Source organism: Rissa tridactyla, chromosome 4 (genome assembly GCF_028500815.1).
Source record: "Rissa tridactyla isolate bRisTri1 chromosome 4, bRisTri1.patW.cur.20221130, whole genome shotgun sequence".
Taxonomy (NCBI): domain Eukaryota; kingdom Metazoa; phylum Chordata; class Aves; order Charadriiformes; family Laridae; genus Rissa; species Rissa tridactyla.
This window is the reverse complement of record NC_071469.1, coordinates 90123796-90151179: the sequence shown is the minus strand read 5'-3', so window position 1 is coordinate 90151179 and position 27384 is coordinate 90123796. Positions and strand designations below refer to the sequence as shown.

The window sequence follows — 27384 nt, the reverse complement described above, 5'->3', positions numbered from 1 at the left end:
TTAATGTAAAAGAAGAAAAGAGCAGCTTCAGAAAAGTCTGTTGCATTGAGCTAAAAAGATGTCTTTAAGTATATTTTCAGTTAAGGAACATTTTTATATTTAGAAGCAAGCTAGTTACAATTACATACACCATTTTGTAGAACACGGATGGCAAACTCTTACCTCCTTCTTAGTAAATTCTGGTGGATGGTCGTTTTTGTCATCAATAAGAATAGTGGCAGTTGCTGTGCCAGTTAGTCCCACATCAAGACCGCCCATATCCTTAGCTTCTATAACTAGCTCGTATTTTGGGGTTTCCATAGTCTGAAAAAACAACAGAAAAGGAAAGCTTAAAAAAAAACAAAATCACCCCACAACATATTACATACTCCTTTTAATTCAAATTAAAAGAATAAATTAAAATAATCTAAAACTTATTTTGAACTAATAAAACATAGCACAGAAATGGATCTGTTATCACAGTGTTTTACCAAAACAGCACAGCTTTCTATGAGCTTCAGCTACTACAGTGGAAACCTTATTTGAATACAGTATGAAGGAATACAGGTGAATATCGGTAAACAGTACACATTCTATCCTGTTATTTAAGGAGATTAGGAAAGAGGAAAGAAATTAAAACATATCTGCTCTTTAAGAGTAAGCTCTCACTTCAGTGCACCAATATTTAGCAGCTTGCTTCATCAGTATTATGATGGGTACATAATTAAATACTAATGTCACAATCTACATATAAATTCACTTTATTTTATTAAATCACATTCATTCTGTGTATTAGCATTTAGAATGGTAATTTAAGTTTGCTTCACTGTAAGAAACAAGAAAGCAGTTTCTGAAATGGGCAACGACTGCCAGTCATTGTACAAAGCACATGTGTATAGTAACATTAACGATTTACATCTATAATATACGATTCCTACATCATGGTTACTTATCTGACTGCCTACCCATTGTAGAACCAGACAGCATAGGACCATAGCAAAAGCCATCCTTAATTTCATGCAAATCCTCCCCCAAAAGACAGCCATAACTTGAAAAAATAATTTTGTGGACCCCTTCTGCAATGGGAATGTGACAGCATCTCTAATTTACCTCTCACATCTGTTTGCAAGCTGGACAATGGGGTAGCAATACATCCCATCAAAGGGAGCTATTATCAGCATCAGAACCTGCTCCTGTGGAACTCATAGAGAATTTTGACATGTATTTCACTGGAGACAAGACTGGGCACCTAATTAAAATGAGTATTTTCCCCATTTGTATGGCTGCCTTATATGGAACCATCTGCCTGAAGACCAGATGTGCTGCATCGTCAATGGAGGACACAGATGGGAAAGTGCTACAGTCACCTTTAAAACTATATGGTAAGAATATCACATGTACTCAGGAATGTTTTCTCAAACCTTCCTTGAAAAATAACTCTGGATCTCAGGGGTAAAGTGACATAATGATGCCTGAAAGGGTGGCTAGGGAACCACTGCTAGAGGGGTTTTTTAACCTCAGAGCAGCTCTATCAGCCAACTGTGTTTACAAGAATCAAGGCTACACATCTTTGACATTACCCATTCTATGTCCTTCATCTAACACTTTTCCAGAGAATTAACATGCAGGGAGACAACTGGTGTGAAGCTCTGTCTAGCAACACCACGATCTCTGTCTACCATCCATACACTGCCTTATAAAGCAGAATCAAGAAAGCTGAGGTACAGCTTATCCCATAGCAGAGAACACAGAATAGTTTGGGTTGGAAGGGACATTTAGAGGTCATCTAGTCCAATCCCCTGCAATAAGCAGGGACATCTTCAATTCAGGTTGCTCACACCCCGTCCAACCTGACCTTGAATGTTTCCAAGGATGGTGCATCTACCGCTTCTCTGGGCAACCTGTGCCAGTGTTTCACCAGCTACATTATAAAATATTTCTTCCTTGTATCTAGTCTACATCTACTGTCTTTTAGTTTAAAACCAGTACTCCTTGTCGTATCGCAACAGGCCCTGCTAAAACGTTTGTCCCCACCTTTCCTGTAGGCCCTCTTTAAGTACTGGAAGGCTGCAATAAGGTCTCCCTGGAGCCTTCTCTTCTCCAGGCTGAACAACCCCAACTCTCTCAGCCTGTCCTCACAGCAGAGGTGCTCCAGGCCCTGATCATCTCCATTGCCCTCCTCTGGACCTGCTCCAACAGGTCCATGTCTTTCCTGTGCTGAGGGCCCCAGAGCTGGACGCAGTACTCCAGGTGGGGTCTCACCAGAGCGGAGTAGAGGGGCAGAATCCCCTCCCTCACCCTGCTGGCCACGCTGCTTTTGATGCAGCCCAGGATACTGTTGGCTTTCTGGGCTGTGAGCGCACGTTGCCGGGTCATGCCCAGCTTTTCATCCACCAGTACCCCCAAGCCCTTCTCAGCAGGGCTGCTCTCAATCCATTCATCCCCCAGCCTGTATCTCGCCATGTAAAATTTTTAAGGACTGATTTCTAATCTCTAGCTTAGCAAAGCAACCTCTCAGGCCACGCAGTCTTCTCTGTAGCTAAGTGATTTGAATGTATTCACAAAATAGTGCATTTTGCATTATACATTTTCCTGGGTACATCACAACACCTTTCTTGGAGCATGTGTAAGGAGAAGATCCCAATTCCTTAGTACTTAGATCTTGAAGCATTTTTAGGCCACGAGAGAAGCAACCGTACCAGTTGCTCATCAGATCAGCTATTATGAAGCAATATATTTGCATGTAAAATCAATGAGTCAAGCTGGAAGATATATTTAGCTCTAAAAACATATGGACTACTAAAAAATCAGATGCCGCTGCCACTTAGGGGATCCTAAGAAATGTATTTCCTTAAGTCTTACAACATTATTGCATGAAATTCATCTCAGAAGGCAGCAAACCCAGAACAGGATTTTGATTTATAACATCATATAAATCTATGCAAAGAAATATTACTGACATGTCTCCAACACAAATTCAGATTATAGAGCAGAACAAAATTTACGGTTTTCACATGTTTATTTTCTAAAATGTTTTCAATATACTAAAACCTGAATGGAGCTTCTCTCCCCGCTCCTGGATGCAACTTTTTCATCATTTTGATTAGGAAGTTGTTATGATTGTATGGAAAACTTGCAAAGCCATTTATCACTTCATGTTTATAAGCCTCTTTGCTCAGAAAGAGGACCATTTTTACTCGCAAATTGGCCTTTTTTCCTTTGAAAACTGTCCCATTTTCTATTGAAAGCAAGCCCATTTATGCTAGAAATTGTGTCTACTGCAGCAGAAATTTCTGTGACAGGAGTCCAATATTTAAGCTCACAACAGCATGTGAAAAACATTGAATGTTGAGTAGTATTTCATATCATTATGAATACTTCACACTTTCCGGCTATGCAGCACTTTCTACATCTAGTTCTGTCACCAAATATTTGCTTTGTTAGAGAAAGCAACTCCTAACAGATCCAAACCCGAGAGCAGAGGCGTGTTCCCATCAGATGCTCTCTTTACACTAGGATATTGCATGTAAAGGACTTTTCAGCATTTCTCATACTTCTAGCCCAGTTAATTCAGGCACTAGTAGCAATTATTATAATGGGTCTGCATGATTTATCACACTGCTGGTAAATCGTGGGACACAGGAGTGGGGATCTGTGGACAGATCACGGGTCCCCGTGCTCTTACTAACCCCGTTCCTCAGCTGATGATGCTGCAGAGGGCCAGGGTCTGTGCTGGGGGCATCCCCCATGGTAGGGGCTGCACCACAAGATGTCACGGCAACTCCTCATCTTTTCCCTCTTCACAGCACTCAGGTCTTTTACCCCAGCATGGTCTCTCGCCGCACTGTCTCCCATCTTGTGAGAAATGAGTGCTCCTGGAGGGAGCAGTGGAGGAGAAAAGCAGCCTTCCCTTCACCTTCTCCATCCCTGCAACACCGTGCAGGTTAGGGATAAATGCAGCACCCACAGTTGGTAGCATTTTGAGACCCCACAGTCGCTCAGACTGCTGTTCCCACCATGACATTGACTGTCCCTAAACCCTGCTTCTCAAAGCAGCGACCTAGCCCCTGAAGCACACTCTTGCAAAAACAATCCAAGTCATACCATTTGGAGAGTGCGATGTTAGCACTATAAATATGTAACAACTCTCAACAAAGTGGATCTACAGCTAAGAAGGATAATAGATTATTTAGATAAATGAACATGAAGTTGCTGTTTGTGTGGCTTATTACTTATCAACTGTGACTTTGTAGAGTGTAACACTGTTGCGCGGGTTTGTATAATTACAGCAGGAGAACCATTCCTTTCCCCATAAATTTTCACTCTAGTCATTTAACCACGGCAGGGGTGACACTGGCAAATTGTTTGGTTTGCCAAGGAGGTGAGCTGTGTCTTGAGCGTTTTTCTTTGAAGGTCCCCCCACCATCATTCTCACCAGTGTTAGCATTCCTATCAGATTTCACTCCCCTGCTGCCTTGACATAACCGGTTCAGCACCGGTAAGCAACGAGGGGCCAGAAAGGCACTTTTTCAGATTTCAGATTCCTGACAAAGCCAGCAGGTTCTAATCACAAAAGAGAAATAAAGAGTTCAGTGCAGATATGGAACAAACCAAGTGATTACTTTTAGGTAGTGCTAATGAAATCAGATAATGATGGTTTTCTGCTGAGTCTAAATCTTTTACTATTTCCTACAGATATAATAAAAAACTGTCAGTGACTTAAGAGAAGCAAGCCATGGCTAGTATTTCATGCCACCGGCAGTAACAGTCCAGGCTGATAGCCTATCAATTGCAGGCTGTAAGGCATCCATGCGCCATGGAAATTCAGCTGGAATTGAGAGCATCTTCAGTACAGTAGGACTCAAAATGTCAGATAGAAACAAGTGGAACTACTTGCATGATTACAAGAAAAGTTTAGGATCCTTAGGTGACCACTGGCATTTTCAAACATGTTGAAGTCATGAATTTCCAGTTATGTACAATGACTCTCAGAGCCTTGGTATTGCTAGAACAACAACAAAACCCCTGTTTGCAACTTCAGATATCCAAAGCTTTTAGAAGTGTGACCAATGTATCTCCCCTTGTTTATTGATCTGGTAAGGAAGTGCAATGACTCAGGAAGCTGGTGTTTTCACTGAGGCCTGGCTTCTTTCCATCTATCTTTAGACATTCAAATTAAGTGTCTACTTTATTGGAGCATCACTACCAGAGAGTCAAAGGACAGGAGCCATCTCTGTATTTGTCTGCACTGATGACCTCAGGAGGTCAGTGCTCCCTAGTGCACATACCTTTGTGCATGACTAAAGCTCTCTGAAGATCTTGACTTTATAAAGATCACAAAAAGTAGCCCACAACTGAGGAAGAGAAATCACATTCTGGCACTGCATTTAAGAAGAATATCCTAGCAGTGAACAATTGATTGTTTATCGAGATTCAATGGCCCTGGTAGCTTTTTCTTTGGCTGCTGGAGGAGGTAGGAAAAAAATCTAGTTTTGCTTAACTTCTGAAGTTCAAAAATTTCAGTCTGAATTTTTATTTGAATATAAAGAAAAGAAGAAGTAGTAATGCACATTCACCAGAAAGAAGAGCATGAGAACACTCATAACAAAGATCTCTTTTTGCCATTGACACCTGAAACAGTTATGACTAAATCTAATCTATAAAGTTGGCACGTAGATCACACATGTATGAAACGCATTTCATTCTGGCTGAGAACTGAAATCCTTGTCACTGTTAGAGTCAGTTAGATACAATGTACATTGGGAAGCCTATTTACTAAAATAATGCTTTCTGGCTTTCCAATATAGCTATCTAGCTCTTTTCAGGAGATAATATATTTTCTGGAAGGACACACTATTTGGTATTTGTAAATCCATTTGCGATGCTGAAGCTAAACTAAGAAGAATTTGGATCAAGGCTTAATCTTCTTTGTCACATGTGAAGATGGAACGGGTTCAGAATTTTAGGCTACTTTATTCTTTTCTTTAATTCGTAATTCAAAGATGTTTAAACAGGAGTTCAACGTATTTTCTTGTAAATCTTCACAACATTGTTTTTATTACCAGTATTTAAACTATATGTAGAGGGGTTGAAAAAGAATCATTTTGGCAAAGATAATTTTTCCCTTTTGTATTTATTCACGTCATCAGCCTGCTACCCAACGCAGTATATTTTGTAGTTTCTGTTTTAGTGAATTTCAGGATCCTGCTGTGAATCCCTGCCTCACATCAGCACCCAGCTAAAAGCTGCAGACAGGCACCAAAGTCTGGAAAACAACAGGACTCCAGAACCCATCTCTTCAGTGTTTCCTCCTGGCTGGGTGTCCCCTTTGAAGTGTCTTTAGCTAGGTCTTCATCCAGTGCTCTCCAGCCATTGTAAGACACCTATGAATTATGAATTGCATGTCCAGAAAAGGGCACCCTTAGTATCACAACACTCAGGCCTTCATTTGGTGCTTCATCTAAAAAAAAACTGGGGAGAATAAAAATTCCCAAATTCACATGCAGTACTCAGTTGCTAAGATCAAAACAAACACTGTTTGGGAAGCAAACACCTTACAGAATGTTCAAAACTCTTGTAAGGGTTTTAAGTATCCTTTCAGGCTATCTTAATACTTTTTACCAATAGAGAGGTTTTTTACTATTTCGTAGATATTAGCATTTTCTATAACAACACCTCAACACTTCCACTTACAATTCTGTTTATAAACCATGTATTCATCCATAATACTATATCAGTACTGTGCTACTGTATCATAGTTGTTATTAATGCCTTTATAATATAATGCTAACCAAAAAGAATAATTCTTACTATTTCAGTAATTTCAGTTCATGCTAAATAAATACTTGTGTTCATTTAAGATGATAATTGCATATAGTATGTAATGAATATGTACTATTAAGACATAATCAATGTTCTTGTTGAGTAACAATATCAACATTGAATCTAACATTGTTCCAGAGTATACTGTCAGGATTTTGACAAATGCAGATTAAAAAAATGAAGCAATGTGACTATTAAAAGCTCTAACAGACATAATGCTTTTATAATTATAATATCAGCATTTATTTTAAATGCCAATTGCTGCTGCATAAAAAGGGCAATATACACAGAGGCTTTGCATTCAGAGCTTGAATTAGTTTGATGAATACAAAACCCCAAACAATTTTGTAACATAAATGCTCTTTAGCTCATCAATTTCCAATTTTTTTCTGTCATAAAGGAAGGTCTACCTTTTAATCACTGTAATAATGTACTTCTCTTATGAAGAAAATCAATATCTATTTACTACCCACAGGAGACATATAGTTCATAGGTATATCTGGAAGCAAAAAGGAAGACTAAATTTTCTCCTCCAGCAGTTGCTGTTAAAAAAGAAAAGAAATTGCTTCAAAGAGCTTGATACAAATCGGTTTCCTGACCAGAGATATTTGTTTCCCATAAAGTGGAAATCTGTAACTTTTTAATACATAAGCTGTATAGGATTGTGACTTTAATTCTTCATAATGCTGACATAACTATAGGGCTGATATACATGGACACATTTGTCATATTTTACATGGAAATAGTGGACAATAGTGGACAAAACTGTCCAATATTTTGTGTAAAACTGATCAGTCTTGAATGATATGCAAATTAGGATTTAGAGTTGCCATTGAATTTGTATCATTTTGGTGAAGGCTGCCAACCATGATAGGGTGACAAGCTTTCCTTTGAGAAGTATTAGAAAACTGTAGAGAAAAACTATTTGTTTATTACTGTACAAACACGTACATCTCAGCTCTTATAGACAAGCACCGCAGTATTTGTGCAGACATTAACTTCATTTAAGGGACCATCCTTACATTGAGAATGTTATCAATAAGGAATTTCTCCTTAGGGAGAGATCACCAATTTCTAGGACAGAACAGTGACCGAAGCTCCATTTAGTCTGAGACATTTCCATTTAAATTATTATTGTTAGTTAGGCTACCACCAAAAATAAGCCCTGGGAAGAAGGCAACTATTCAGTATTCTAAAACAAAATCTTTAATCATCATAAAAGATATAACACCACTGAAGTTCGTACCCCTACGCTGATTTTTACCAGCCAAAGATAGTTCCCTGAGTATCATTTGTTTGGAACAGAATGGCATGGGATCTGCAACAGCTGCTCACTAGGTGCTTATTGTTTGGGAAAAGAAACGTTTTCCATATATGCTTTGCTAGAATTATAAAGTGCTATAATAATTTTGAATAAGAACGGAGAATAAGAATCCCAATGTCCCAAGGAAAACACTTGCTCTCAAACGCCATTAAATCATACTTTTTCTTTTAAACACAAGCTATGTTTCAACTTTCCTTCTGAACAAATGTATGTAATTTCATTTTTTTTTTTTTCAGGAAAAAAAAGCAATTGTTCCTCATAATTAAACAGTACTGCAGAAACCTTTCATTTCAGTGTGAAAGCATCAATTATTACGTAATTTCTCTGGCTGATTTCAGACCATTTAATCACTCTATTATTATTACATACTTGGAGGTGTCAGGAATAAAACTACCACACTCATCTCACCTAAACCTTCTGTCAACAGCAGACAATAGCTACAGTAAGTATCTACTCCCCGGTACCAGCTCTGAGTAAAAAAAAAGATAAATACGTTATAGTCTATGTGCAACTATAGGCGCGGGTATATGCAAACATTCCCTTTGTGTTGACGTGTCACTAAGACTGTCATTACTGCTATACCCTTCCAAAGATTGTCCTGAGTTTAAAGAACGTGTACAATCGTGCTAGCTAGATCAGAGTTCCTCCAAGCTCTGTGTTACGTGGTAGCCCAACTTGCTGCCTCAATGCTCACTGGTGTTTGGATACTGCCCCTGCAGGAGTTTGGATAGTCCCCTGCAGTCAGAGGCATAACCTGTAGAAGATAGAGCATGGAATTCAGCGGGAGGGGAGTTTGAAGGCCAAGGCAGCTGTAGCTTCTTTCGGAGTTGCTACATGCAATTATCACTTGGCCATGAAGCCCCCCAGGCCGGAGCATCATTTCCATTATCCATAATTCTCCGCAACTCTGACTTTTCACAAAGCGACATGCTGCCCTAACACACCTGCCCGTGTACTGCAGATTCCTAATGGCAGCACTTCCCTTTTCACAGTGCTTGCACCAAAAAGAGCCCCCGACCTCCTTGTACACGAAGCACCTAGTACTCTCTAGCCTGGTCCTTTAACGTAGTACCAAAACAGTGCTGAAGCCGTGATGTTACATCTATTCCTTGTTGACTATACACCTACCAGTGTTTATATTCTGATTTTTGATGCTGGATAGAAAACACTGCATGTTACTCCCATTAATTTATTGCACCCAGATGAAAACCATTGATGGAATCAGTGGCAAATAGTTTCCCTGATGCTCAACACCTTCTAAGCCTTAACATATTCTCTTATTGAACGCAGTAACAATTCTAATAAGCAAAAACCTCCAAGGACTTTTTCATTAAAATCAACATATAATCAGAAATGTTAACAGTCTGACTGACAGGTGCAGGAGCCACCATTCTCCCAGTCCTGATTAATACACTTGTAAGGGAATACTGAAACTACTGTACACTCCCCCAATTTATACTTAATTATTTTTACAAAGGTAACAGTTTGAACAGAGCATATCAAAACAGTTTTGTCTCAGAATAAATAAATGTCTGCATCAGCACATCCCACTGGATGAGGGAAGGTAAGATTCAGTTCTCCTGCCTGAACAGGACATTCAACCTGCTTGTCTTGACTGCCTCAGAAAGTACTAAACCTCAAGCTAGCTGTCAGGAGCACTCGAGATAAGAACTCCCTTCGGGATTACAGATATTTATTTCAAAGCTTTTTTTTTCCCAAATCACTATGTTTCTGTAACAAATGTTCATTTCAACAAATCAATATATTTCCATAAAAACTGTTCTCCTGTAATACCCAATCAGCTCTATTTGCAGTGTTAATTATATATTTCATTTTAACAGTCACAATTTGCAATTCAAATAATCTACAAACCAAAAGATATTTGCTGGAAGAATGGTCAAATAATTTTCAGCCATTAACATATTAGAGTTGTACAATCTGTTTGCAGACAATTTGTGAAGAGAAAGAAGGGCAAAGATGTTCTAATAAATTATTAGTTGCAAATTATTGAATCATTCTTAGTCCCTGCTTTAGGTAGAAATGAGTCTATTTAAATCCCAAAACATAAAACGGGAGTTACAGATTCTCCAACACAGATACCATGGTTCTCAGCAGACAGCTTTTCAAGTATCTCTATATTAAAATACCTCTGCCAAGAGTATTCCCTAAGTATACGAAGGGTGTAAAGGTCACACAATAAGGATCAGAACACAGAGATGAGTCAAGGTGTTCTGCTGTAACTTTAAGAGAGAAAAATCATGAGCAACCCCCAAATTACTCAGCCTGAAAAGATCCTCAGCCTAGCATAAATCAGCACAGGTCCACTGACTTTAAGTGGGCTACCCAAGTTTATTTACATTTATTAAACTATAACTTCCCCTGTTTATGAATGAACATGCTTATGTGCTTTCATGCCACACTGTAAGATGTTTCTGTCTCTTGTACAACTGGCAGGTTCACATAGATTTGCATTTAAAACAAAGCAGAACTGAAGTGCAAAAAGCTGCCTTCTAAATCATCATGGCATCAAGACCACGAGAGCCAAAGGTCCGATAACACACACTTCGAAAAAAAAAAAAGTCCCTGAATTCTTCAAAACAGGAGGATGAAAGTAGTATTTCCTGCCTTGTTGCAGGTGTAATCACATTAGAATTAGGGAATTTTGTTCATCAGTAATCAAGAGGGTGTCTGTGCCTGTGTTTGTGTAACGCAGACTCTGGAAACTAATGAGAAGTCCCAGGCATTTAACCCATTGGGGAGGGGCATCAATCCATGGTATAAATATTTCATACAACAGCAATCACATGGAGCTGGTCAGCACTCCCCTATGTTTACTGGAAACAAATTGCTTTCCCAAATTGTGTGGATAGCAGCCAGCGTCAGTTATCAGTGATCTCACTGATAAACACGCGTCATACCTGCAGCCCTGAAACACGGGAATCCTTCACTGAGCACAGAAACAAAAGGCTGTGTTAAGCATGCTTATCAGTGCTTGAATTTGCTCCTCCTTGAGTCCGCATCAGGTTCAAGAAGCCCTAAAGTATTTCCTGCAGGCTTTGGAGGAGGATATTGAACACTTCCGAAAGGTAAATACTGCCTTTCACAAAAGCGTGTCCCAGAAAAGGCATCTCCAAAGCAGGGGAAAAAAGAAATTGATGGAGTTTCATCTTCTTAAGGTGCCAAGAAGTGGGTCTGAAAAAGGCAGAGGTAAAACTTGAAGCAGTTCAACCTAAGCTTATTCCCAACACCTCTCCTTCCTCACAAAATCAAGCAACAAAACAATAACATAGCTGAAATCCTGGACTATGGGACTCTCTACTCCCAGACTGCACTTATTCGCACGCATTTTTGAAGGAATGCATTGCAGGAAACTAAGTGAAACCTAAGGCTGATTATTTTATTATCTGTCACCATTAAGCAATCTATCATCTCACTGGAGCTAAATTTAGATTAATCAAGTTTACACCACTGAGATCTGCCTGGATGCCAATGCGACACTTGTACTAATCTACCTCATCATTCCAAGACATCACAGACCCATACAGTGCCTTGATTCACCTTTTCATCAAACATCAAATTCCAGATGGATGTTCAGGCAAGTCAAGTTCATTAAACACATCCAGTTGACAACTGCAATCCCAGAGAAAGCTGCCTGACCGTGTGCCCACGCAGGGTTTGTGTACACTGTTGCTTCAGCACTGATGAGGAAAGACCTTTTGAAGTGAACTTTCCCATTGTTTAAACTTACTATACTGCAGTTTGCACCACACTCTGTGGCAACTGGATTTCTTTCAGTCGAAATTCAACTGGACAACATGCCCTGGGCATCACCTAATTCTTTCCAGCCATCGGTGGGATTCAGTCTGGGGAGCCAGACTAGAGCTGTCTGAAGTGAAAAGCTGCAGTGGACAGTATGGATGTCAGGTCCTCAGCATGAACTGTTTCGCTCTACTGATCCGCTTCTGCTGGTCTCCTCTACCTGCTAAAGCAGAAATAGCCTTACAATCCACAATAAACTAGACAGCTATGGAGTTTACAGTATCTAACCAGTGACAACAACCTGTTAAGCCAGCCCAGGCAAGGAGACACAGCAGTGACAAGAACTGATAAATCCCCCAAAGTTCCAAAGGCTGCAATACAAGTGTGGCACAAGACAAGGATGAACCACCTGATAAATGATCTGACAGTACCTGATGCAGAGGCTTTTCGAGTACATGCTTCCTCCTTACCCCCAAACAGCACCTCTAGATCTACAAAAGCTTAGCATTATTCCTGTGCCCAGTTTAGACTGAAGAATGTGAACAAGGCCATTTGCTCACTAAGGTCTGTGACTGATCCCTGGGAAACGGGTTTCTTGAGGATCTTTGCACAGCAGCTAAAAACAAAAGTTTTCCTTAAGCTTCAATATATAATCATCTAAACCAATATTCTCTGCCTAGGTAGTAAAAGATAATAAGTTTTATGATACCTCCCTAATGCCATGTCTTTACATAATCTGTTATCAAATGAATCAAAATGAAGCTTACTGGGTTAACGTCAGAAATCACATTCTCACAAATTAGGAGCACTTAGATTATATTTCCCTCCATAAACATTCCAATTCCCACAACAGAAAGCAATGTTATAAAGGTCAGGATGGAAATTGTGTTTCTGCTGTGTAATCTGCTTTGCAAATTTGTACCAGTGGTCAAAATGCCCAGAAAACTCAATTACTGACTTGCTATGACAACCGTACATCAGCAGGCCCAGGCAGACAGAGGTTATTTCTAAAATTAGTACCCTAATGCAAAGAACACATTCTATGATTCCAGAAGTACAGCCTTTGCCTGATGTTTATATTGTTAAATATTAATGGAAGCACCGTCTATTATTTCAGACATATTATCAGGAACATAATATTCTAGTTAAATCGGTGCATTCTAAGTTGGAGGGGAAAAAACCTTCCATGTCCATTTGAACCAGTTACCATTTGAAGGTGGTATTCCAATCAATATAGTCATCAAATGTTACTTTTAATCACTATTATCATTTTTCCTTTAATTTTGATTTTGTATGCAAATCTTATTTTAGAGTTTAGTGTTCTATTGCCAGCAATAATTCCAGGTAGCTTTTGAAATAAAAGACCCTGCTGAGAGTGTAATGAATCAGTAAATGATACCAGCTTTGCCCATGGACAAAAACAATTCTAGTGGCTGCATTTCTACTCTCATTGGGTTATACCCGCAGAATATAAATTGATCTAATTCTAAATCATCCAAGGGAAAATGATGTAAAATGGATTTCAATTACACTGTTGCTGTTTTACAAAAAAGCTTATCACACTATGGGGTGAAAAATCAACCCCTCCATAGGATTTACTTTCTGATGAAAGACATAACAATGGAATTTCCATTTAAAAGTTTCTCCAGACAATTTCATTCTTTTCTTACTTAATCCTATGTATCATTTTATCAGCTTACTTTCATGATAAAAAGTAATTAAATGCCTTATTTGGAATTCCTATACTTTCTGCTTTGGTTAGTAAGTTTTAATTTTGCTAAACTTTCATAATCCTACTTACATCTTCTAAGAGCACCCGGCAACAAAACAGCTCCCCCCCGCCTCTTAAGTCAGGCTTTGTTTTCTTGCAACCAAGCTAAGATTTCGAGGTTATTCTCACTTTCAGACTTAGTCTGTCACTGCCTTGTGCAGATTTTGCTCTATATTACAGTTGCTTTTGGTGAACAATAAAAGATGTTAACCTGCTACAGGTTATTCCTTTTATAAGTTTATGTCTGTGCAATAGAACTATACACAGTTGCTTTCTGCAAATCAATCTTCAAAAGCTTTTCACATTCACTATAAAGGAAAGAATAGATTTCTAATTCATTTATTTCATTAGCAATACCAAGATACAAACTACTTACAGTATGAATTTACTATGGTGACCTAAAGGAAAACCAATAGAAAATAAACATTATAAAGTAAGTGTGGGAATATCATGCATGCAGAAGAATTTTCCTTTCGAGGATTTTTGAAGATTCAATAAACGCATAGATCTTTGGATAAATAGAAAATCTCACAAACAGGCATAATCATCAGAACCCTGGCAGACACTTGACATAAAGTAATAAGAAATAATACTGAGGTATAAATTTGACTTCCCTTCTGCACATCCAGCATCCAGACAGTATGTTCTTTTAAATGTTTAGCAGTGTAGTTTTCTGGCCCAAAATCTTGCTCAAGACTTTGTCTCAGTGAAATAAATTTTGCTTTATAGGAATTACATTGAATTTTTATTCACTGCAATGCCCTGGTATTTGTTAAAAAATTTGCCTGAAGTAATAGCATTCTCAAAAAGTGAATATTTGGCTAATTTTGTCTGCTTTCCCCCACGAAGTATCTCTATAAAATATTTCCGTCAGGTTCCCGAGGACCGGTTATCCCGGTCTTCCTTTTCAAGGAACTAGTCTGCCAGGAGGTCTGAGAGGTGACAGATGAGGGAGGCTTGTGATCATCCTCACCAAGAGATCAGCCAAGTTAATGCGGAAGTTCCCTTCAGCTTCAACAGGGCTGGGTGCCACGTTCTTACGGGAAGCAAACTGTACACCTGTCTCCTCAGGCAGGAACACTCGGTGAGGTGGTCTTTATTTTAATCATTTGATCATTTCAATCAGGACATTGCACTAGCAAAGGTCCTAAGCTCTGCTTTAATAATGAGTCATTAGTTAACCTTTTATAATGCCCTGTTGTGACAGCATAGTTTTTACTAGTATTGTACCAAAATATCCTTCATTCATGCTACTCAGTGTCAGAAATTTCTGGAGGCTTGTTGCTCTACAAAGTGGTTTTATATACAACTTTCCTTCAGGGGAATTCCCAAAACACACTGTAAAGAAAAAAAAAATCATTGCTAATTTGCAAAATTAAGAAAGAAATAAAGATAAGAGTTAAAGACTGAGAGAAATTCACCATTTCGTAGTAAGGAAGGACAAACTGCAATTAAATGAGTAACATCTACCAGCATGGAGAGACAGAGAGGAGGTGAATATGAGGTAGGATACCATTGGAAGTCAGGGCGAGCAGAGGTCAGAGAACTATGATGGAGAAAGTCCATAAAGACTTTTGCAGTCTTGAAGTCCCATTTCCAGGCAGATCTTGTAGACTAAAAGCAATGAAATCAACAAAGGAGAGAATGGTGTGGGAGGCACTGCTAGCCGGCAAAGAAGTGGGAGGAAAGAATACTTGACTCCCTTGAAGAACTGGGAAGAGACATCCATAACATTATTAAAAGAACTTTTCAAAGCTAGAAAGTGCTAAGTTGCAGCTGTATCTGGGGATCTGAGCAGCACTACCATACTTCAATTAGCCATGGGAAGCACTGTGTCACAGGGACAGTTTTCAAAATCACAATCCTGTCCTGCTCCTCTCGTTTCTTGCTATGAAGGTGAAGGATTAGTAGCTTGCTACTTGTCCAGCAGCATATTGTGCTCCATGTGTCTACAGCACACACTCAAAACTGTTCATTTTAGTTGTCTCAGCTCTGCCAAATCCCCATCCATCTGTTCTGGAGAGGTATGTGTGCAGTGCCCGTTTGCTCCTGTATGCCTGGAGGCCTGATCCAAGTAGCATGGATGTCTGAAGGGATCCATACATCCTTGTATTCCCCAGCATGGCATTTTAGTGTAGCTCATATGGCAGAAGACAGATACAGAACTCTAGTACAGATAAAATTCTGGCTGTAGTCCAAATGTTTTGATAAGCCAGTTTGCCCACAAGCAAGGCAAGAGCTTTTAATAGCATGAAACAAACTGGGTCAAAATCCTTTCTGTGCAGCGCATCTTAGACACAGGTAGATAAAGGTAATTTCGTATTACTGTCTGGTATCTCCTAAAGATTTGCCCTTATGCCACATAAATGATGGAGGCACCTTTTCAATTCTCTACAGATTAGTGTTTTCTGTGTCTAGAATGTATACCAGGGGAACATATGAAACCCACAATTCATATTCAAGGGTGTCCTTTAGCAGCTGTCGGACCAACAGGACATTTGATACTGACCTCAGTCAGATCAAGATCTAATTCCTGATATTTCTGCAGGTCAGAGATGATGTGTCATTTTGGAATGCCCTGAATTTAAGAAACTCTTACTCGCATAATTTATATACACAAATCTACGAAAACCAAAAAATGAGTTAGAGCTGCAGGATCAGGTTCATGTTCTGGAACTACTTCAAAACAATTTTGTAAAAGGAAATCAAAGTGGGCACGGCAACTGTAAATCTAATGGGATTTAAATATAATTAATATTGAATACTAAAGTTTAGGGTGTCTAATCATAATGACAATTCAAGCTTAACAAGAGTAGCACAGTAATGAAAGTATTAAAAGCAATACCCTTTCTCTCTCTCTCAAAGCAAGTGTTTGAAACGATGATTTAATACAAATCCACTATTTGAACTGTGATTAACAAATATTAGTCTCATTATAAATTTTAATATTATTTGCATAAACTTTATTGAGAGAGGAAGAAAAGGAACAGGGAAATTTGAAATTCACGAGGAAACTGCAAAATAGAATTGAATTTTCTGCTACCTTAGAAGCCTATGTAGGTCACTTTAAGTTAAACCGATATCTAAAGGTAGCAAATGCTGAGTTAACATTACAATAAACAGAACTGGTCGGGAGGGAGGCTACAAGTAAAACAATTAGCTTAATAAACAAATGGAGAACACACTTTTAAAATTACTGCCTTTGTCAAATGTTCATCGTCTTAAGCCTGGTAAGATCCTGTTTATTGAAGCAGAAATGTAATTACTGGTGAAAACATATAATGAAATTTATATTAGATATGTGTTAACTTATTAAAGCAGAACTACAGTACGCAAATGAAAGTAACGCAGAATAAAAACCCCAGCATCTATGTTTCTCTCTCTGGGAATTCAAAGGTTGGCAGCAGATTATCAAGGCAGAATTCAGTTATTTTCCACTATTCTCCCTCTCCCCAAGCTTAGCCTTCTCTGCATCTATCCCTGTTTCAAAAATTTTTCAAAGGCATCGAGTGAGAAACTCGCACATTCAGCTGTGCTTCCTGTCAGGAGGGATATCACAATGGGAGACAAAATTGAGCAAGGTTATCTCTCCATGGGAATGAAACTGCAGTTCTCCAGGCTTGATGAGGAAATGCTGAATGAAATGCAGGATTCTCAACTAATAACGATATATGCAACTTGTTAAAAAGTGTCTGTAAGGTCTGAATGTGCCCTGGAGCATAGTTTGTCCCTGGATGGATGTGGTACACTTTCTTGGGAGTTAGAAATGCAATGAACTCAGCTATTAAGACCAAGAAAAAAAATATCTTTCCTTAATAAACAGTTAAGTCAGCAGTTCACACAGTCCCAGTGCCTCAGGAAGGGGACCATGACAACAGTGCCATAGGAACTCACTCCCACTGCTGCCTGAAGATTGCTCCAGCGGAGTCTAGTCTGGAGGTACACTAAAACATACACTGCAAGCGGAGCTTCGCCTGGGACAAGTTATGTTATTTACTTAAAAACTTTTTTTTTTTTTTGTGAAGGAGGACCTACAGGAGTGTGTCAGAGGATAATGAGTTTGGACTCCACTGATTTTCCAGGACCTAAGCTTTGCTCTGTTTGTAGGACGGGGTAGATAAAATTAGAAATAATACCCATAGAATTTATCAGACACATTCTCTTTTTTGGTGTATTCCAATAGCAGGTGACGAGGTACAGCACCAAATAGCACCTATTTTAGTAGGCATTCAGATCACTCATCATCCTGAGTAGAGGACTGAACCGTACCCACACAGAGATAACCACTACCCTATTATTTGGTCCATAGTGCATAATTTAAAATGGAAATTGTCCCTTACAATACTTCGGAGAGGAGCACTTTAAAGGAAAATGCTACAGCACAGAGAAAGGAAAATATAGGTTTTTTTAAGGTGCTTTCCAAATAATACCAAATTACAAAGGTTTTTTTGATCAGTCCTGGAAGAATGAAGGGTTATCTTGAGTTTAATCAGCCATTGGAATAATCTCCCTAGGAAAGCGGTGGATTCCTCAAGACTGGACACTTTTAAAATGCAATTGGAAAGGGTGCTGGGCCATCTTGCCTGGACGGTGCTTTTGCCAAGAAAGTTTGGACCAGGTGATCCTTGAGGTCTCCTACAACCTGGTTTTCTATGATTAATTAATATTTTTGAGATACAGTTCCACATAATCTAAGCATTTTAATCAGGATTTTATACAGCTGAGACATCCCTCCATCAATAGTCAAACTAGACAGTTGATCATATCTCTTAGATGAAACATAACCTCTCCAAAACCAGCCCTACATTAAAAGAGCATCAAGTTCTGCCCTTAAAATTTATTTACAGATGGGCCATTTACCAGAGGACAAAATATTTGTTCCTGACAGCATCCAAAGAAGCACTGGACAATTACTGTGAAGAAATATTGTCTCTCCACCTGAAGGGATCAAAATAAATGGTACCGTATCTTTGACTGTAATGTAACTGGTAGCACTTTTGCCAACAATCCAAGAAACTAATAATAAAGGCAACTCTGAATATAATGTTCTCTTCAAGGAAAACTATTGCAATGTGCAGTGAGGACTCAGCCAGGATGACTTCAGTTCCACTTGGGAATCTAAACCCAGCAGGCGACTACGTCTGCCTTCTCACGTACGCGCTGTTGGTAGGAACCGGACATGGGCTGCTAGTGTAAGGTGTCCACACCCTTGTAAGTTCCCATGCTGCTCTTCCATTCACTCATTTCCCCAGGTAGACAAGCTATCAGGAAATGCAATTTGCTCATGATTACAGAATGAGATCTCTTGATTACAGGCTAAAAAGGAACAGGAAAAAGCCTATAAAGAAATCCATACTTACAGTGAACTGTACTTCATTAACCCCCGTGTAGGCAGTTGTATGGGTTCACACAAATGAACGTATTTAGGAAATAACAAGTATTGGTTAAGCAACTTTAAAAAGAGCAAGGGTTTCATCCTTACAAGTGCCTTTTTTAACAGGACTTCTTTATTCAAGCCCTGCACTGAAGTAAGGGTTCAGCTGTTAAACAACGTACTATTTAAATCTATGACAGAGCAACATGCTACTTTTACTGAGCATAGCCATCTATTTAGCATGCAGCATAATAACCAGAAGTAATGAAATGTATCTTTACATGACAATCCTGATGTCCACCACAAACATCCATTACCTGGATACAGCAACACCCCATAGACAGGTTAATTCAAACAATGATAAATGACATGACCCAGGTCATGCTGAGAATCACTTGTAGACTTAGAAGTAGATTGAGGGAGTTCCAGTTCCTAGTCTGTAACTTTAACCAATTCCTCTCTCTTAGTTATAAATGAAAAAGATTAAGACTCCTTTCCTGTTTTTATAATGTCTTACACAATTTCCTTGCTTCAGACGGCTGATGTACACATCCCTCGTGCTGCTCCCTTGCCTTTGAAGTAGGGTTTGATGACCAGCTTGCCTGTGTGGCTGAAAATCTGCAGTCTGGAAGTTTGTGGTAAAACAAAACAGCATGTGTCCTCCTAGTCTCTGTTGGTCATGGTTTGTGTGATTCAGTGGATTTCTTTTTTGAATATAATAATCTTTACCGAGTGTTTCAGTAAAATCAAAAGTTTAATTGGTTTAGGAGGCAGCAGGAATGGCAGGGTTTCAGAGCAGGTCAGTTGCTGACTACTTGTTACTGAGTGGCTCTAATTGGAATATTTGCCTCAGAATTTTAAAGGCAATAAGCTTTGCAGATATTTGCATAGCTAGCTTAGTTTAGGTATATCCCTGCTTATTAGATCTTCTAAGGAATTAACATTCATATGCTTATTTTCCTGAGACTAACTTTAAATCCTTTAAGCCTCTAGGAAGTAGTTTGTCTCTACCATTTAATTGCTATCTTTTATTTGATGTGACAGGGCTTCCTGATGATCACATAAAGTTTGACGTGTGAGTGTTCAGAAGGTTGGAACATTGGTTTTGATCTGCTGTTTTTACCTGGAGGACAATGCCTGAGCTTCACTGTAGTAAGGAAAAAAATAAGAAAAGAAAAACAACATTGAAATTCTTAAGCCACTTGCTCTAAATTTCTCAGTGGCTAAGTGACATGTAACTCTTTTCCGAAGAGGTAATAAAAATATTCTAATCTTAAATATATCATCACACATACTTGAAAAATACTGCGTGTGTGTCACCTTTGAAGGCCTAAGGAAAGATCTCTGTTATTCATGCTATTGTAAACTCTGCATACCTTCCAATTCTTTATACAGAAAGCTTAATGGCCGTGGATTATTTGCCTCATTGGTTATGGTGCTAGGAAATAAAACAATGGGAAATATTCACTATAATGCTCTCTTATATTGAACTTCCACTTCGTTGAAGTATTAAAACATGCTGCAAGGAAAATTAAACCTCAGAAAGAAATGGCAGGTGTATTTATGAATGCAAAAGACAAACTAAAGGTACTATTTCTCTTGGTTTGCAGTGGTTAGACTGGAAGTGCTCTTCACTATCAGCTGACTCCTCTGCCTACCCAACAGCTTTTTGTTCACTTCCATTACTAGGCAGCAGCCTAATAACAGAAATTGGGTGCCTGTGGGAGGTGACATTAAAAAAAAGAAAGAAACCACATGACTGGAAAAAATAAACAAGAGACTCATTGTTGTAATCAGTATTTTAAGAATGGTACTAAGTTGCATATTATATTTTTTTCATGTGTAATTGCAGAATTACAAGATATGTTTTACTGCCAAAATTACTGGTTTATGATTAGGTTAACTTCCATCCAGCAGTTTGTGCTGGCAAATTTGAGGGCACTAATAATTAGAAAATTCAAAACGTTAATGGAACACAAGCTGTATTTTAGGTCTATTACGTTGAAAATTTAGCTTTAATCTCTTTGGCAGTTAGCATAGATTGTGAATGACAACACAGGGGCAAAATTAAATGGCAAGCCTTGATTTGGAGACACTTTGAAACAACTTCTCTGATGGATTTCTTCCTATGATATTCCCAGGATCTACAGAAAGCAGTCAGACTACATCGTTTGGGGGTAGGGGAGCACCTAGCCTTTTCCGTGTCGTACGGCTATATATGCCAATCACAGCCTGAGAGACGTAATTACTCTTTCCTTTTAGCTAAAGCTGGTGGAAGTATAACAATTTCCCACTTTTTGCTACTGGTTTATCCCAGGAGCAAATTGTGCTAGGTTCTGCACTCAGCTGTCAACCAATGACAAGCTACTAAGCAAGGCAGTCACCTCTCTGCCACATACATCTGCCCCAACGAGGGGGTAATATGTTATCTTGTGTCTGTTAGATGTGTAGACAAAGATCTGGTGGAAAGAAAAAAAAAAAGGCATAGGAGAATCCTTATTGCTATGCTCACATTTGCAACTCCAAGTGAAAAATAGCACCAAATTGCAGTAAGTTTCTAAATGATATCATTGTAAAATCAGTGCAAAAGACTTCTTTATTTGTATATATTCTTCCATTCAGTACAGTCACATATTTGAAATGACATAAATGAAATCTGAAATTTCATTAACCGGTTAGAGCCATCTTACAGGTGTGATTAATTTTGCTTTCTTAAAAACACAGGCAAAAGCCAGGACAGCGCTGGTTTTGTCTTTTTCCCTGAACCCAATAAAATTGAGGCTCTAATCCTTTGAAATAGGAAGCAAATTTTAAAGACAAAAGTACAGTACACTTCACTTTGGAAAACCTGTTATCTGCACTGTTATGTTATCAAAAATACTTCTATCACCTACTCAGGCCTCAAAGTGATATACACAGTAATTTTTATTCATATCTGCAATTTGTCTAGGTACTATCTTTACCTTGTTTCAATAAAAATCAGTGTAAAGCTGCATCTCATCCACCTATAAAAGGATTACAAAGTCACAGTCCTAGATACCATGGCTTCCCATTCAAAATGAAGGTGAAAGAATAAACTCCTCTACAGTCGAAAAGAAGTGTGTTAAATAAAGCCAGCAGTGTTTGAAGCTCTCAAAAAGAGAAAACAGGGATCTCTCGAGAGCAACGCACATGCCTTTCTCATGGCCTGCAAGACCTTTAGTCAGAACTAATCAGCCACTTGTAGACTTGAAAATGGGGCAGGCTGTCATACAGATAGGAAGAATCAACCAACTGCCACTAAGTGATATGAAACTAGAGCAGATTCTGGGCAGTAATCAGCCCCGATGCTGGACTGACGATGAGCAAAAGCCACGTGAGAAGTTCACATCCTGACATAGTTGGCTCATTACTGCTTTTTGAACATCCTTGCTCTGCAATGAGAGATTATCCGACAGGCATTAACCAGCAAGAATTTAGTTTCAGAATCTCAGCTGGTAGGATCTTGCACAGCCTAATGGGAAGCAATGAAATTGCACTAGATCTGAGGAGGGTCAGGCCCTCCTGTCCCCACCTTCAGGAGCTGCTGCTCCTTCGGGAAGCAGGAACAGCAGCTCCAATAACACCAACAGATCCAATAATGCTCTATGCTCTGTGAGGGCAAGAGCAGGCACTTGGCAGCAAGTTGTTTATATCCATTTCAAGCACCAGGGTTTATTTATGACAACCATGGTAAATGAAGTCTTTAAAAACTAGTCCATGTGGCAGCAAACTCGCATATCTGTTTTATTACCTCCTTCGGTCTTTCTATGTTAGTGAATGTTTTCTTTTTTCCCCTTGTACTATGTAGATTAGGTAACAAAGCCAAGCCTAAACTATAGGAAATTAAGCTATATAATTTTGGGGAAACATCTGCAACATATTTTGACAAAAATGATATCAAGATATTATACAAAACAGGACCGAAATATTCATTTATGGTATTATTTTACTGTAAATAAAGATCATAGATTCATCAGTTGATTGGTTTCTGTGGAATGAAGTCTCAAACAGGCAGAATGATCCCTAAAAACCTTAAATTATGCTTAAGTAAGTAGTTAAATATAGGCATTTAATGAATGCATGTGAAAACTGTACATTAGATATAGGTGGATATTGACAGTTTATTGGCCAAATATTCACCAATTACTTTTTTTACATCCTAATGGCTATTGCTTTCTTCTGTCAATAAGACAGGGCTGTAATTCAGAAATACTGCCGTAGGTCAGCACTGAATGAATCGGCATCATTCAGAAAAACTGGTAAGTCCATTGAAAATATAATACCTTAAACCCTGGTTAGCACATTTGATGATGGCCTCATTAATAATACAGCAAAAATGCTTCAGGGATTTACGGTGCCAAGAACTGATGATAACATCCTTTTTTAGATTTAAAGGTGGCAAGAAAGTGTCATCAGAGATCTAGGAAGAATGATAGGGATTTGGTCTTGCTTGCTTCTTCCAGAAGATAAGGTTACTTCTTTCCCAGCACTTTTACCTTTCATCTTTAAAACAAATTAATATTTTTAAAGGCCAAACTTGTGGTTTCATTTTTCACTTTGACAGCTCCTTAAATGCAGATAGATTTTGTATCATATAGAATATTTCCTCTGTTTTAGTTTAGTCATCTTTTGTTCTAGTGCCATACAACAAACTACTGACTTTTCAAGTGACCCTGTAAGAACACAAGATCAGAAAACAAAGTTATCCCAGCTGGACAGGAACATCACCTTTTCATCTTGAGGGAGCTGCTTTTTGTTCTTATTTTCTTCCTTTCCAGCGGCTCTTTTTTAATCCTTTCTAACAAGAGATTTCACAACTCAGGATTCTTTTTCAAAATTCTGGTGAAATTTATAACAGTGAAAATTCTTAGCACTTAAGTTCAAAGGTGACATGAAAACAAGCTGCTTGTTTCACCCAAGTCCTTTCACTTTTCCCTATTTGGTAGTTCTTTCTGAAGGTTTTGCTATGCCAAAAGGAAACACCAAACACTGAGATTTAGGTAAAAATAAAATCAGCTGAATCTGGCACAATCTGTAAATACAGATTCCAGTAGATGAACCCATCATACGAGTCAAGGCAGAGTAGCCATGACTTGTAGGTGCACATCACCTCAAAGATAAGTGTGCTTACGTGCATCAGCCCAGAGAAGCTTGAAAATACTGCCTAGATAAGAGCTTTGATATTTTGAAGGGAATATTATTTTATTTGCCACTGAAAAGGATATCTTGTTTTCATTTTGAGAAACAGCATGCAGTTTTAAAAGCATTTTTGCCTTCCAACTGCCTGGTTGACCCTTGTGAGCCCAGGGGAAGCTTTAAGAATTGATGAAAGATAACACAACCCTGTTGAGGTATTGAACTTCCACTTGTTTTTCTAGAGCTGTAGGTAAGGATTCTGCTTCCCAAAAGATGAAAAGATTGTTTATAAGAAACTTGTCTATATAGTGCATACAAAAGTGCAATAGAGGTGACAGCTGGGTTTATCTAATACATGCATCGAAGCATTAGCACAAATGTGCTGACTATGCAGAACATAACATTTCTTGGTCTAGAAACTTGCTCTAAGTACTGTAATTTCGATTTTTAATTAGCTATTAAATTATAATACGTGGTTTACTAAACAGTAATTAAAAATTAATTTTTATTAATGCTGTGAATATTAATCCACTCCAGGTTCATTTGTTTTATATAATTCTTATAAAGCAATGCATTACTGCTCTTCTAAAATATTTTTGTGTAACATTTCCTCCAAGAGGGACTGGAAAAGGCCCCTGTATGTATCCAACAGTTCTCAGTGTGATTTATTTTTGAGAAACTAACACCATATGGGCTCTAACAGTGTGCACTATAATGGTATTGGGCACGGCTTATTTTTCTGTGCTGTTTTGTAGACACCGAGGACATGAGGTGAATGTAAAACCTGACGGTGAGGTATCAAAGTGATGGAGTATTAGTCAGTAAAAGAGAAAAATTCTCAAACTGATGATTGACTAGGGATGTGTTTTCCTACAGACATTTTACATTTTATAATGAAACGGCAATATGAGCATACATTATTCTGTGTCTTCATTAGAAATTTAAACAAGTTGTAACAACACGAAGCAAAGGCCACAACGTGCACAGCAGAGCTCAGTGGGTGATTCAGTATCATCTTAAATAGAAGCAGAATCGGACTCGACACTTCAAACTTTGATTCACCTGCATCAAGACAACTGTATGCCACTAATTCTGACATTAAGTAACACTCAGAATATAAATTAGTAGTGGAACAATATTTTCCAACTGCTTCAATTTATTCTAAAGCAACAGGCATGTCATGACAAGATAGAAATTAATTAAAAAATTCCAAAAATACCAGGCCAGTATCTCATGTATCAATTGCAAAGTCAGTCAGTCGCATTACGTAGCTAAAAGGCTAGAATTTTATATTGCTAGAATAAACAGAAAACAGAAATCAAATGATGCAAGATGCAACACTGAAAAATTTATGTAGCAGCAGGAACAAAATGAAGCACAAAGTATTCAAATGTTTCCCCAGGTCACAGAGCAAATTTGTGTCAGCAGATGATTCTAATATCCTCACTCCCAGGACAAAGCTATAATTGCAAATCTGTGGTTCTTGGAATAGCTTCTGATTCCTAATACAAACCACCTTTTAATTTAGCAAAGACATTAAGTCCTTTACCTTAACCTACATGGAGATGAAAGTGAAGCATGGATATTGGCAGTCGTGGTTTATATTTGGGAAGAGGAGGATGAGGAGGAAAAGATCTCTTCGAGGTATTGTCATATACTTACTTTAGTGAACACACAGCTCAGATATTATCTTGAGACTACAAACAAAAAGAAGATGGAAATTTCTCTTTCAGCACTGAGCACCTTTTCAACTGCTGCTGAACACTGTGCTTGGAAACACAGAATTACAACACAGGTAACACAGGTAGGATGCAGCAGGGAAGACTGGCATCAGGCACAGATGTCAAGGTTGAAAATCTCTTGATATATGTCTGTAACTTTGCAACATTAACACAGGAAAGTAAATAAATCAGACAGGGTTGCCTTTCTCAGAGACTGCTTGTGCACCCAACCTGCATATCTGTGCAGACCTGTCCATTGCCACCAAAGTATAGTAGACACTTTTTTTTATTTCTTTTTTTTTCCTCCTTCAGAAATACTTGTGTAACGAGGGGCTATTTGGCTTAGATTAATAACAGTCTTTTTGACAAGTGACCTCACACGTTGGCACTGGCAATAAGTGAACAGGCAGTTCCAGATATACTAACAATTTTTGAGACTGGAACTGATTGAAAAGTCTGTCTACCCTGACTTCCATGACAGGCCAAATGACGTTCCCCAGCTCATGCAAAGCTGAGTGCTTTGGATCATATTCGGTTTTAAAGTTCTTAGACTTTGATTCTGTCAACGTTCATTACATATCGAGTAACAGGCACTCTCTTTTCTTCTGGGAGGAAAAAAATCCCACATTTGTATAAAGTTAAGCATTAAGAGTTGAAGAGATCCACAAAATAGACCGAACTATAACTGAAAATAGCAAACTTAAGTCCCTTATGCTTTAAAATAGTATTCCCTTTCATATTTGTGCATCTGAATTTCAAAACACTGCCACTTCATTCCATCAATCTCCTTCCCCTTTTTTCTCGCCTTCTACCTGAACTCAGTAATACCTGTCACTGTCTCCTCTGATAATAAATTCCTCTGGTTTACTTTCTCTTAATTTATTCTCTTTTAAAAAGGGCACAGTAAACAATAATGGCTATCTAAAGTCCAAAACTGAGGATAATGAAAATTCAGTCACCAGCAGCGCAAACTGCAGTCTATCACTGACCTAATGATGAAAGACTGTTTAAACATGATAAACCTCTTGCTAGGAATTAAAGTTAAGATTAAATAAATATAAAGCCTGCCTCATTTAGCTCATTTGGTCTATCATTTAGTTTGTTATGTGAGAAATAAATTAAACATTTCCTGATCTATGCTGTCAGGAATTCTTTCATGTTACATATACCCATGCACCCCTCACTCTGCTAACACAAGTCTTAAGCCTGCACTCATCAGATCAGTCCGTATTTACCATTAACCTTTAGGGGAAGGGGGACAGGTTCAGTTTCAGTGGCATCTGCATAGAGGCAAAACATCTTGGTTGACAGTACAGTACAGCCAGTGGCTTCCACAGGAGCACCTTTTACGCCGCTACAAAATTATGATTGATATACATATATACCACCAGAGTTGTAAACACATTGCAAAAGAACTGAACACCTAACTACCACTAAACTGCATTGGCTTATGCAGCCTTCAAGGCAGAACCTGACA

The 27384-nt window shown here is 38.5% G+C and overlaps 1 protein-coding gene across 2 annotated transcripts in view; it reads right to left on the bottom strand.

The window, feature by feature from the left end:
- Positions 1-27384, bottom strand: part of CDH13 (cadherin 13) — a 507409-nt gene that overhangs the window by 95511 nt on the left and 384514 nt on the right. For both annotated transcript variants that reach the window (XM_054197627.1, XM_054197628.1), the window contains exon 8: positions 163-303. In XM_054197627.1, coding sequence (XP_054053602.1) covers positions 163-303 — 141 coding nt within the window. The remainder of the gene's footprint in view (positions 1-162; positions 304-27384) is intronic.